Genomic DNA, 14,369 nt, shown 5'->3' with positions numbered 1-14,369 from the left:
TTTCAACAGTGTATTGGCAGCAATTACAAGTTACCACACAGCACCTTTATTCTTTCTAGAGCAAGAACTACCTTCTTCCTCCTTAAGCTAAAAGCATTAGAGAAAACATTAGCATGCATATAGAAACTGATTTTTTTTTTATTTAAAAGCTTACCAGGACAAACATCAGTTTTGAGTCTCTAAGGTGCCACAAGTACTCCTTTTCTTTTTGCCAATTGGCCAAAGTCTCTGCAAGGGTTGCCTGCCCATCCACTCCCCCTTGGACAGAAGGTCCTGTCTATTTACTGGATCCAAAAGAGCCCCACGTCTGTTTAAATCCAGCCTTCTTATATCAAATGCCCTTTATTTCTCTGTTTGGTTTCTGGAAAACCCATCATACGCAAGTGTCCCCAGGAAATGGTATCTCTGGAGGTGTTTAGCACCTGAGTGATTTGTCTTAATCATTCCCTCACTGTTCTTGACTCCTGGAGGAGATGTGATAACCCTCCCACTGTAATTGCATACAATCGCTTGCCCACAATGATACATAAACTAAATACAATATGGTTCTCAACCATAGTTGCAGTTGCAATACTGTCATACCATCCTTTACTTGGTTTCATTATCCACCAAGACTCAACTTATTTATTTATCTCTGAAGAATCATTTTGTATGTCAAACTTGTATTTCTATTTCAAGTGACTGGAGTGTATCTTTCTGTTAAAGTCTTACTGTACAATTTGGAACCTGAATGAGAATTTAAATGGGAATCCCATCTGTTCTCTGCCGCTCTGAGTGCTGCTTTCCACACCACCCCAAGGTTTGTCTTCTCAGATGAACAATTCTCCATATAAAGAGTTTGTTTATATATACCCCATAAGGCTTCCCCCATCAGCATTTTTTCAGCAAATTCTTAATTCTACCATTTCTCCTTGCTCTATTTTCTATACCATCTAATTTAAGATGCATCTCTCTCTCTGCTCCAACAGCAGTCCTAAGTGGCTCTGCAACTGTTTCATTTATTTCTCCTAGGTCAATTTCTAGTGCAGTGACTCAATTTTCCACATAAGTTAAATCCTTTACTGCTAGAGTCTTGGACATCAGATAACTTCTCATGGCATTAAACTCCAGTCAATTCCCAGATGTTTGCCTTGTTGGACAGTTGTTTTTTTATTCTGTCAGCCCAGGCATTCCTATTTTGGCTGCCATGTCTTCACTTGGAGCCAGAAGCCTCTTCACGTTGTGAGCTGCAACTCTTCTTAGTGAGTTTCTTTTTTTGCTTTGGGGCAGGGAGGATGAATCTCTGCAGCCCTGTGCTCTGCTTTCCTGGGAGGGTTAGGGGCATATTGGAGGTAACTTGCTTTTGCTGTCCACCTCGGAGCTCAAATTTCAGGTAGTCATTTAAATCCAGCCCCATGCTGGTCCTGTCTCTCCCCTCCCCAACCAGACAGCATTTAATGTCCCTGAACACTCCTCCCTGACACACATAACTGACATCCTTTTCATCTTATCAGGGAATCGAATGAGCATGTAAAAGGAACTGTTTACTTCTAGATATTGTCCTTCCCAAGTGACAGCTGAGGCACACTGTTGGACCAATACTGGGAGAAACATGACACTACCAAGGTATCTGACTTTACACTCCAAGGCTAGTGGTTTGGTATCTTACATATGTGCTTAATTTTACTACTGTGAGTAGTCCTAATAAAGTTAAAATCACATGCATAAGTGTTTGCAGGATTGGAGCCTAAGAATTTAGGCTGTCGATTAATTGCAGTTAACTCATGCAACTAACTAAAAAAATAATCAGTTTTAATTGCACTGTTAAACAATAGAATACCAATTGAAATTTGTTAAAATATTTTTGGATGTTTTCAAATATATTTATTCCAATTACAACACAAAATACAGTGTACTGTGCTCACTCTATTTATTACAAATATTTTCACGGTAAAAATAAAAGTATTTTTACCTCACACAAGTACTGTAATGCAATCTCTTTATTGTGAAAGTGCAACTTGCAATGTAGACTTTTATTTTTTGTTACATAGCTGCACTCCAACAAAACAAAATGTAAAACTTTAGAGCCTACAAGTTCACTCAGTCCTACTTGTTCAGCCAATTGCTCAGACAAACAAGCATTTGGTGTTGGGGGAGGGGGAAGTAAGTAATGACTTGTGCAGGAGGAGGGTCTGGGAGGACAGGGTGACAATGGGGAGGAGCAAGCAGTAACTTGTGCAGGACGAGGGTGAGGAAGGTGTTTTGTTGCTCCTTCTGGAAGGGTGGTTTCTGGTACTGGGCTCACCAGGCTTGCCTCCTTTTACAAAGCTAGGTGGGCTCCCTTCAGCTGAGTGAGCCTTGTTTGCAAGGGAGGGTGGATTTTACGTCAGCGACTCCTCATACTGCAGGGGAGGAGAGGCTGGTGCATGGAGGTTGAACTTGCCAGGCCCATGTTCTTGATGGGGTACCACCAGAGCAAGCAGCCAGCTAGGAGCAATGGGGCACAACACGGGGGTTGGTCCCCCGAGTGAGGAGCCAGCTGGGAAAAATAGGGCCTGGGCTGGCTGGGGTAATACTTCCCATTTTGACCAGGACAGACCCTTCTTCAGCTCTGTCCCGGCCATCCCTACTTTGCCAAAACTGGGCCTTTGTCCCAGCTGGAAGGCAGAGCAGAGAGAGGTGGCTGCTGCCCAGGAGTCACCTGAAAGCAGCACTGCCCCATCCATCAGCAGGAAAGTGGAGATATTTGCTGTTGGTGGGCAATGCTGGCTTCAGAGCTGACCCCTGGGCAGTGCAGAGCTGGGGGTGGGAGCGTGGGATCCGCCTCAGCCAGGGGAGACACAGCATTTGGGGAGGCAGGGAAGGAATCAGCCCCAGCTTTGGGTGGTACAGGACTTGGGGCCTGACTGATAGTGGTGGATGGGGTGGAGTGCCCGCAGCTGGCTTCAGCGGTGCTACTGAGCATGCTCAGTACAAGCCAAGCAGCAAATCAGGTCAGCCCCTGCCCAGGGAGGCATTTGGAGGGTGGCTGTGGTAAGCCGTCAGGGTGGAAAGCGGAGGCTCTGGCAAGCCTCTGGTAGTCCTGTTTTTACTTTAAAAAATATGAGCAATGGGTGGGAGTGGGTGAAGATCTCTACTTCTCAGCTGGAGCTGGGATGAGAACCACATCTTTCTCCAGCCCAGGGGTGGGCAAAATTGTTTTTGGCCCGAGGGCCACATTGGGGTTGCAAAACTGTATGGAGGTCTGGGTAGGAAAGGCTGTGCCTCCCCAAACAGCCTGGCCTCTGCCCCCTCCCACTTCCAAACTACCCCAACCCCTATCCGCCCTCCCAGGACTCCTATGCCTATCCAACCCCCCATTCCCCATCCCCTGACTGCCTCCCAGAACCTCCACCCCATCCAAGTGCTCCTTGTCCCCTGACTGCCCCCCGGGACCCTCTTCCCCCTTACCCAATCTCCTCACCCCTTTGCCATGCCTGTCAGAGTGGCAGGAGCTTGCAACCGCCCGGCCAGAGCCAGCTACGCTGCCCAGAGCACTGGTGGCACGGTGAGCTGAGGCTGCACGGGAGGGGAACAGCATGGGAGGGGCTGGGAGCTCAGAGGCTGGGCAGGACAGTCCTGTAGGCTGGATGTAGCCTGCAAGCTGTAGTTTGCCCACCTCTGCTCTAGCCTCTCCTCTTCCCACCCTCCAGTGGCGGCTTGCGTTACTGTGCCTGACATAGGTTCTCTATGCTGCCTTCCCACCCAGAGGGTCTGCAATTAATGCATGTTAATTTTTTTAACATAGATTCATAGATAGATTCATAGATACTAAGGTCAGAAGGGACCATTCTGATCATCTAGTCCGACCTCCTGCACAGCGCAGGCCACAGAATCTCACCCACCCTCCTATGAAAAACCTCACCCATGTCTGAACTATTGAAGTCCTCAAATCAGGGTTTAAAGACTTCAAGGAGCACAGAATCCTCCCTCAAGTCACCCATGCCCCATGCTACAGAGGAAGGCGAAAACCCTCCAGGGCCTCTCCAATCTGCCCTGGAGGAAAATTCCTTCCTGACCCCAAATAAGGTGATCAGCTAAACCCTGAGTGTTGTGCTGTGTATTAATTGCATACATTACTGGCAGTTAATTGACAGCCCTAGTTGCAATTGAAATCAATTTTTGAAAATATCAAAATATTTAAATGGTATTCTATTTAACAGTGGGATTAATCGCAGTTAATATATTTAATTGCTTGACAGCCCTACTAAGAATTGAAATCTATTTTAGAAACTTGGACAAACTCATCCTCCTCCTCGTCACTAGATCTACTGGGGGTTTTTGGTGCAAATTATAACAGGATTTTGGCTGGCTCTGCAACAAGTCTGGTTATGTGAGAAGCTCAAGCCTGCTACAAAGTTTGAGCCCTCTTGTCTGTCCTACTTGGCCACCTCTGGGGCAGAATAACCAATCACAGCTGCTGCAGGAAGAACTTCCCCCTCCCCTTCCCCACAGCAACCAAAAGCCATTCTCAGGTGAGGATGAAGGAGCAGAAGAGCCCAGCACTCAGGGGGACTCCATTCCCTCCTCGCCTCATGTGAGCAACAGGGGTAGGATGGTTCCCCTCTTCCTCTGCAGCACTTGCCATCGGAAAGGGGCTTTTCAGCAGCCCAGTAACAAATGTGCACTCCTGGATCATTGTAACAGTCTTACCGTGGAGTCACACACAGTCCCCTTAGCCTCTCCAGTCTAGCTTGCCACCTAGGCAAGCTGAACTTAGTGATAGATTGTCACTTACACCAAAAATCACAAATATTCAGGTGGCTCCCAGTCCCAAGAGACAAGTCACTTATCCCAGCTCAGTTTGTACCTTGGATCTCACACCAAAGATAATGCTCGTAGTCAGTCCTATAGTAAACTAACTGAGGATTTATTAACTGGGTAAAAGAAATTAGTTATTTTACAGGTTAAAGCAGGTGCCCCACATGCACGGAGTACAGTCTATGGTTCCAAAAGGTGATAGATGTAGTAATCTGTCAGCATTGAATGTCTTTTCAGGGCTGAAACTAGGTTGACCCCAGCAATCTCTGCTTTTTGTTTTAGTTCCAGGCCTTTTAAGAGTCCAAACAGCAAAGATGAAAAATCTTGATGTCTGCTATCTTTATTTCCCTCTTCCAGCAGCCCAACTGATGGGACAAGGCCTTCCGCCTACTTCATAGGTGGATGGGGCAATCAACAAAGCCTTTGTCCTACACGGAGCCCACTTATTTTAATAATCCTCACCTGTCTTGAACAATAGTAACATATAGGTGAGCTTGGGACTGAAAGTCAACACCCAGAAGTCCATGCTACTGCTAGTACAGAGACTAAAATTCATTGGGACTCTTAGACTTCACAATCCCTATGGCGTGCATACCAAGGGACAGGTTTGAGAATCTTTCATCATTCATCTCCCAAATACAGTCTTAAACCACCACCACAGAAAGGACTTGCCTTGCCCAGGCATATGGTAGCTTCCACCTCTTCAGTCTGGCATGGAGGAAAAGAATCAGTGCATGCAGGCCTGCTTGAGGTCAGTGTATGCTCTGGGCAAGCATCCTTGGAAATGAATCTTTCCATTTCTGTTTAGTCCTCTCTCCTCTGTTATGGAGGAAAGACCCAAAGAAAGCTTGCAGGGATGTTCCCTTTGCACCTTTTGTCCTGTCAAAATATTGATAGATGGCTCTCTCATGGAAGGGGGAGAACATATGGGCAATCTCAGAGTGCAAGGCTGATACACTGAGAATTAGGATGCACATCCACCTCCTAGAGTTCAGGGCTGGCAGGAGAGCCTCTGAGGCTCTTTTTCAGTGACATCAGGGATCAGCATGTGCAGATAACAATGGACAATATGAGCACTGTTCTAGTTCAACAAGCAAGAAGTGAGAACCTTCCTGCTGTGGCAAGAAACAGATTGTGGAACTATTTCATTAAACCAGCTAGTTTACTCTCAGCTAGCCACCTATAGATCTCCCTAGAAGATAGTCTGAGTAGACACTTCTCATTGAATCATGAATGGGAGATCAAGAATCCCATTATTTAGCACATCTTCATGCAATGGGGCTATCCCTATACTGAGTTCTTTTGCAATGCAGCATAAAACTTTTATTGATTGATTGATTTGATTGCACCGGGGAGGTTTGAGTCCGGATTACGTTCCTGATGCTTTTTTGATCCCAGGGACAAAGGATCTTTTTTATGCCTTCCTTCCCATTCCACTAATTCCCAAAATCAGGTAGGACTCTGCCAGAAGATATTGATAGCTCAGCCTAGCTGAGGCAGGTCTGGTTTGCAGACATCCTGAGCCTTTCCAAGTCCCGAAGACCTGCCCCAATACCAGGTCTGTTATAGTCCAAAGGGAAAATTTTGTACGCAGACCACATCTCCGTCTCACAGACAGGCTTCTCGTATAGGGATATTTTTGTGAATAGCAGGAAAGACTCCACCAGACATACTGACTTACCTGGTGAAATAGATGAGATTTTCCCACTGGGCTAGTCAAAGTCACTTCTACCTCATGACATGCCTATAGCAATGATTTTGAATTCACTGTTAGAATTGAAGCTATTTAATCTCCGACAGCAGGTGAACTCTCCCCAAGATCAATCTCAGCACATCATCTGCCTGTCAACAGATAATCCGTCTTCTTACCAGACAGTGCTGAGATTCATAAGGTGACAGTCTTTCCAACCATCAAGGACCCCATTCCTCTGTAGGACCTTAACTTAGTACTTTTCATACTTTATGGGGCCTCCAATTAAACCTATGGCATCATGCTCCCTGTTATACTTCCTAGTGGCCATCACTTTCTCAAGATGAGTAGGAGAAATTCAAGCCCTAAGGGCAGGCCCCCATTTCAGTCTTTTTCTCTGATAAAATGAGCTTCAGGACTGTTAAAAATTTTTACTTTAAGGTGGTCCCAGAAATGCACCTATTCTTTCCCAAGCCTCATATGTCTAGAATGGAAGTGACCCGTCACACTTTCGATGGTCCAGTCCTAGCATTTATCTACAATGAACAAAACAATTTCAGTCTTCCCTGAGTCTTTGTGGTTGTAGCTGAAAGAATGACAGGCAAAGCCACAGTCTTCCCAACACCTCTCAAAATGGATTTCAGCTTTGCAAAAAGATTTGCCTGCAAGGTTGAAGGTTCATTCCACTAGAGCCCAAGAAGCTTTATTGTCCCTGGAGACTGTCACAATCATGGACATATTACTCCTGTGGGGATGCTGTGCCACTGTGCAAGCAGAGAATTATTGTAAGCAGATGTTTGTCATCTCCCTCCCAGCACAATAATTGATTCTGAGAGGGAGGTGAAGAGAAATTCAATTACACCTTTTGCCCACCAGAGGCTGATGGGGCACCAGAAGAGTGCAGCTGGCTCATGGGCCAGAGCAGCCAGCTGTAGAGAGGGAGGGGCAGAGGTTACCTTCCTCATAGCACTCTGTCCATTGGGCCAGGTGAGGAGGCACAGGATACAGGTGGGGGGATGGACCCAGCAGGGAAAATGGGGCTGCTGGGGGGGGTCACACAGATAGGTTCAGAAGGGCTAGTGGCGGGTGGCAGGTAGGGGGACAGTTTGGGATAGGGGCACAGGAGCTAGTGGATTGACAACATTGAGCCAGTGGTTGAATAGGAGTGGGGGTGCAGGACCACATGGGGATGTGCAGATATGCATGGCTGAATGGGAAATACGGACAAGGGCAGATGTGCCTGAGAGAAACTAGAGGTCAGCTCCCCAATTCCGTAACCATTCCTTCCCCTCAAAAAAAAAGTTCCATACTTCTCCCACTCACATTCAACAACCCTCCACTTTCACTCCCAAGCTTCTTCCCAAAAATCACTTTCCCCTTCCTCCAGTCCTCCATTATCCCTGACTTCACCAAGCCTTTGCACTGCTTCTGAAAGGTGCAGGAAATGTTTCTGTACTGTAGTTTAAATGAATTATTACTCAGAGTTCTGTATTAATATGTCTAGTAAGGAATCTATTTGTCAAACATTTCCTGAATATTGTTTGTTTGTAGTGTTACATACTTGCTGACAGATATTTTGAAATTACCAAAATAACTGAAACTGGCATGATATTTGACCAAAAAATGCAGAATTTTAAAAGTGTTTTCAGAATTTTAATTTTTTTGGTGCAGAATTCTCCCAGGAATAATATATGTAAGGCAGCTATTTGTGCCTCTATGCACACATTTACCTAACACTATGCACTTATAGAAGGCTGTACGTCGGGTGACATTATTGGTAATAAGAAAAGGAGTACTTGTGGCACCTTAGAGACTAACAAATTTATTAGAGCATAAGCTTTCGTGAGCTACAGCTCACTTCATCGGATGCTGTAGCTCACGAAAGCTTATGCTCTAATAAATTTGTTAGTCTCTAAGGTGCCACAAGTACTCTTTTTCTTTTTGCAAATACAGACTAACACGGCTGCTACTCTGAAACCTGTCATTATTGGTAATGCTGTTCTCCAGTCTCTTCTTTCCTAGATTCTGAGCTCCCACCTCATGGTCCACTGCTTGGGAGTCACCAGTAGGTGATTATCCATCTGAATAATCAGGAGAAAGTGTTGGGTTTTTTTTTCTCATAATGTAAAGCACCATAAAGTCACATCATAATGAACAATAAACGCAACACAGTGGTCAGCAATGTCTCTTATGTTCCTCTAAATTTCAGTCTTCACAGAGCCTTGAGGAGTACACTATACTACATCCTGTCCAGTCAGCCACATCATTGAATGTTTTCTGCAGGTCCCTCTATCTCAGTATCAATCCTGGCAAAACTTGCATTTGCAAGTTTCCTCTGCTTATCCAACTCTGATGAAGAAACTTAAGTTTGTAAGACATCGGATTATTGTGATAACAGGAATCACTCTGGTTATGCTGTAAATTGCGGTGATAACTAGCAAAGAGGTAATGTGTAAGGTATAGCTAATGCACACCAATCACACTTCACTTCAAAGCCTCTTCATGTCCTGTTTCGTGAGCATCCATCTTATGTTCATATAGCAAGATGCAGATATCACAGCAATTTCATTTTACACTTCATAGTAATACCTTTTGCTCCTCTGTGTGTAGTAGTAAAGCAGCAACTGTAACTCCAGTTCTAAGTTGAGTCTTCTGACTGAGTCACCAAGGTGCAACCTGAATTGAAGGACTGCTGAGCCCTCTATCCCACCACTTGGGGCCATCTCTCACATTGTGATGATGTGTTAGCCACAAACATCTGGCAGGTACTGCATTTACAGAGTCATCCACAGGCAGGGACACACCCAACTGAGTTACATGAATGATCTCCCAGTCACTCATGAACCATCAGTAGAGAGGCTCCAGCCAGATTCCTCCCCAGCCTGTATCATTTTGCACTGGTCAGAAGCCTGGCCAGTGCAAGTTCATTACCCAGTCTGCCCCACCCTTGATGGGGAGAGGACACAAGCTAGCTTTTGTAAACTGAGCTGAGAATGAAAACATGCTGGTTTAGGTAAAATATAAAAGAGATTTTTTTTCTTAAGTGATTCTAAACAGCAAGTGTAGAGATCAGAGTTGGTTACTAAGAAATAAAAATAAATTTGCAGTCTGAATTCTACAAAGTAAACAGGATTTGAATCAAGCGATGTCCCACCCTGACAGATGGTACAAACAAATCATAGATCCTCAATATATAGGTTTGAATGCTTTGAGACCACCCTCCCCCAGTTCAAAGTATTTGTTCTCCAGATGTTCCTCTAGCTTTTGAGTTGAGGGAGAAAGAGGCCGAGTGATGTGTTATCCCCTTTTATACTTTCTTCCAGCTTGCTGGAAAGAGAAGTGAGCTGTAGCTCACGAAAGCTTATGCTCTAATAAATTTGTTAGTCTCTAAGGTGCTACGGGTACTCCTTTTCTTTTTGCGAATACAGACTAACACGGCTGCTACTCTAAAAGCTGTGAGGGGGTTAGTCTGCCCCCATACCACTGCCAAGAAATCTCTAGGATGGTGGATTCTTTTCTTGATGGATGCTGAGCCATTAATGCTGTCTTGTTACTCCATTGTTATACCTGCAAGGCTGGATGTGGGTGTTTCTAGCCTCACAAAGTATTTCAATGACACACACACACAGAAAAACTTCATAACTTCACATACAATGATAGTACATACAATCCAACAGGATATTATTGTTCAACAGATAAAGACTCTTAAAATTATACCTCACAAGGCAAGCTTTGTACAAAACATGTAATTATGACTGGTGAAAATGGGGGTTCCAGGGTGCTGCTTTGAGGTACAGTGTCACAGATCCCTAAGTAATGTTCACTGTCCTTTGTAGTCATACTACTCAAATATTTGGAGAGCTCATCATACAGCCTCCAGATTTGGGTAGGATTATCCTTGCCTTATTGCCAGCCTCATCTACCACAATTGTCTTTTCAGGCGATCTTTAGACCTAACTTCTCTCCTTCAACCACTACTCTTTCTAGCAATTTTTGCATCTCCTCTTACAATGATCTAATTAAGTCAATATCATCAGCGAAGCACAGGTCACTAATTTTTTATCCATTGCTAGTTATACCCTGCTGTAGGTTTTTATTAGTAGCTTTTCTTAAACTTTATTCAAGATAACAATTGAAGTCAGTGATAGTATGCTGCACAGCATGCTATCTAGCCTTAAGTCAAATTAATTACTCTGTTCACGTCTCACAAACACTGAAGCCATCAGTCATTGACTCTGTAGAGATTTTGCATCTGCCTTATTACATTTTCACCAACTTCAGTCAGCCACAGGATTGCCCAAAGTAGTGCGTACTATATGCTGTCAGACACCTTAGCAAAATCCTTGAAGAGATGGACCACCTTCCCATCATTCTCCACCACTTTCTGATATTGCACATGCAGACAGAATATTTGCTGCACTCACTGTTCCTCTTTTGGGTCTAAACCCAGCTTATTTGTCAGCCAGAAAGTTCTTCTACCTTGGGCTCAATTCTCTTCAGGATGATTCATAGTAGTATTTTGCTATGAAGTGACAGTAAAATTGTGAGTTAACTTCCACAAACAGCAAGGTTCCCCTTTTTATAAATAGGAACCATCAGGGCCTGTATAAAATGAACAAAACAAATTGAGAGTTGGAAGTGAAAGAGGCAAAGGACATCTATGCAAGAAGCTCGACTTATCCTGATGAATCTCCTTGCATGGTCGAAGAAGTCTGAAGGGTTGCAGACGTTGAAAAGCCCCTGGAGTGGATAGCATAAAAGTAGAACTCAGGAAAAAGGGGGAGAGGTATTCATCTGAGCCTACCCTAAGCATGTCAGTGGGATGTGGGAATCTAGAAGATAGCCTAAGACTTGGACAGATGTTATTTACATATATGGTAATTGGAATTCTTTGAGAGGTGGCGTCAATATGCATATTCTACCAGATGTCTTACCAACCCTCAACCTTGGACTCCACAATTCAGAGGAAACTGATGGCAGCAGTGTGCCCTACCTCTATGTCCTTTCTGATGAGGAGTATCAGGGTGCAGGCAGGCCACGTGGCTACTGCTGTCTGAAAAGTTTGGGGCACATGAGTGTGTGCATAAGGACAACCTATTTTGAAGAACTCCTGTTCAGATAACTAACAGCTTATTTTACTCTTTGGACCAGATCTGCTACTCTTACCCTATTGTAGGGTTGCCAGCTTTGGTTGGATGAATTCCAGGAGGTTTCATCATGACATTGTCTTTAATTAAAGATTAATCTTTTAATTCCTCAAGACTCGGTAATTAATTACTTAGTTACTTTTGGGGGAGGGGGTTAAAAGTGAGAATCTGTTGGAGATGGGCAGAGAGACTCCCTCTCTTCCTCTTCCTCTATTTGCAGGGTGGAAAATGTTCTGGGGAAGACCCTTATGCAGTGCTGCCAACTTGTGTGATTTCAGGGCCAGTTGTGTGCTATTTGGTGTTTTTCTGAAAGCTCCCACTCCTGAAACAGCCTAGGATGTATTTTCAGAGTAGCAGCCATGTTAGTCTGTATTCGCAAAAAGAAAAGCAGTACTTGTGGCACCTTAGAGACTAACAAATTTATTAGAGCATAAGCTTTCGTGAGCTACAGCTCACTTCATCGGATGTACTTAACACAGCAGCTCAGCCTTCTCCTTCAGTAACAAAGCAAAGGTCTAGCTCTGACTTCCAGAGAAAAGCCTGAAAACGTGACCTAAGTGGACTCTACAGCACAAAAGGCCAACAGGACAGAGAGAGAGAGAGAGTGTGTGTGTGAGAGAGAAAGAAATCCCATGACTCTTAAACCAGGCAATTAGTGAGAATCTGACTCATTTCCTTCTTCTTCCCCCCCGTTTTTGTGCTGGCAGTGGGACAGGCCAAGCCCCCCCCCATCCAAGGCGGATGAGAAGCGGAAGCCAGCCCCTCGTGGTTCAGGCAGCAGGGTCAGAGACCCCTTCCAACGGGGTGGCGGCGAGGTTTCAAGAGGGGCATTTTGAGAGGGGACAGGATTATCCTGGGCTGGGTTCCATGAGACGAGACCGTTCCTCCCCGCCCCCAAACGTGTAGTGGCCCTTTCCCTGGCGCAAAGATGGTATTGCCTCGCCTAACACCTCACTTCCGGAGCGGCCATTTTGGATCTCGCTGGCTGGCTGCTCGGGCAGGGGGCGGGATCAAGACCGGATCTGCTTGTGACATCGGTTCAGGGGTAGCTTGTGGGGCGCTGGAGTGGAGCCGCCGCCGCCGCCCGGTGATCACAGCACCCGCTCTCGCCATGTCGGACTTCGACAGTAACCCCTTCGCGGACCCGGACCTCAACAACCCCTTCAAGGTGAGGGCGAGGCCGGCCCCCGGGGGCTTCGGGCGACTCCCGGAGCGGAAGATTCCTTCCCCTCCTAGCTTCCGGACGGGGCGTCTTCTAGTCGCTGGGGGTGAATGCACCTGGTGGGGGCTGCCTGCCTGCCTGCCCGTCCGCGGCAGGCCCCGGGAGTCTTCCTTTGTGCCCAGGAAAACAGGGCAGAGACGCCTTCAGGTCCGCACCTCCAGGCCTGCCCAATACCCCCGCGCTATGAGGCGCCCGCAGGCCCTGCCTCCCTGCCACTCCCCTTCTCCAGGTTGGGAAGGGGCCTGGACACCTGAGAGTTGCTTTGCCCGGTTACACTGTAGCGTCTCCCTTCGCCCGGCTGCGGCTATTGGGAGGGGGCTATGGAGACCGCTGGAGGAGGCTGTAGCTGCGTCCCGGAGAAGGGCTGATGATCGTTGTAGTAAGTAACTCTGCAGGCTTGTCCCATAAGGACCAAGCAGTAGATGCAGCGGGTCTGTGTGCACAAGTGATAGCACCCCTTCCAAGCAATAAGTGCTAGACGATCGGGCTGATGTGTAATAACAAAAAGGCAAAGGCAACATGACGATCTAAAACAAATCCTAGAATTGATGTGAGTCTTCTAAAAAGGTTCATTTCACAGTCACCACCCATAAAAACTTCCACATCAAAGGAAATACATGTTTGTTTGTTTTTTACTTTTAAAGTTGGTTCCTTCATATTCAGTCTTCACCGCCGTCTGTTAGCAAAGATTCCATTTTTCTGGTCTCCACTGGTGTTTTGTTATAATGCAAGGATTTCTAACTGGTGCAATAAGTGCAGATCATGGTTTTCTTGGACTGGAGTTAAAGTTCAAAAATTAAACAAGGCACTAAATTCTTCCTTTTAGTTTTCCTGTCTTCCCCTGCTTTGCTTTTCTGTTCAAAGATAGCAAACGGTGTTGTTGTCACAGTTAAGTTATCCTCAGCTCTTTCTAATCAAGTACAGGTTTCAGAGTAGCAGCCGTGTTAGTCTGTATTCGCAAAAAGAAAAGGAGTACTTGTGGCACCTTAGAGACTAACAAATTTATTAGAGCATAAGCTTTCGTGAGCTACAGCTCACTTCATCGGATGCATTTGGTGGAAAAAACAGAGGAGAGATTTACACACACACACACACACACACACACACACAGAGAGAGAGAGAGAACATGAAACAATGGGTTTATCATACACACTGTAAGGAGAGTGATCACTTTAAATAAGCCATCACCAACAGCAGGGTGGGGAAGGAGGAAAACCTTTCATGGTGACAAGCAGGTAGGCTAATTCCAGCAGTTAACAAGAATATCAGAGGAACAGTGGGGGGTGGGGTGGGAGGGAGAAATACCATGGGAAAATAGTTTTACTTTGTGTAATGACTCATCCATTCCCAGTCTCTATTCAAGCCTAAGTTAATTGTATCCAGTTTGCAAATTAATTCCAATTCAGCAGTCTCTCGTTGGAGTCTGTTTTTGAAGCTTTTTTTGTTGAAGTATAGCCACTCTTAGGTCTGTGATCGAGTGACCAGAGAGATTGAAGTGTTCTCCAACTGGTTTTTGAATGTTATAATTCTT

General features: G+C 45.4%; 1 protein-coding gene across 3 annotated transcripts in view; it reads left to right on the top strand.

Moving 5' to 3' along the window:
* Positions 1–12,583: 12,583 nt before the first annotated feature.
* The window catches only part of SCAMP1 (secretory carrier membrane protein 1), a 91,295-nt gene continuing 89,509 nt past the window's right edge, over positions 12,584–14,369 (top strand). The window contains exon 1 of one of the 3 annotated variants that reach the window (XM_038401302.2): positions 12,584–12,784. In XM_038401302.2, coding sequence (XP_038257230.1) covers positions 12,728–12,784 — 57 coding nt within the window. In that variant the 5' untranslated portion in view covers positions 12,584–12,727. The remainder of the gene's footprint in view (positions 12,785–14,369) is intronic. The other 2 variants (XM_038401303.2, XM_043515305.1) reach the window with 2 other exon arrangements.

Source organism: Dermochelys coriacea, chromosome 5, assembly GCF_009764565.3.
Source record: "Dermochelys coriacea isolate rDerCor1 chromosome 5, rDerCor1.pri.v4, whole genome shotgun sequence".
Lineage (NCBI taxonomy): Eukaryota > Metazoa > Chordata > Testudines > Dermochelyidae > Dermochelys > Dermochelys coriacea.
This window is presented reverse-complemented; position numbering and strand designations above follow the sequence as displayed.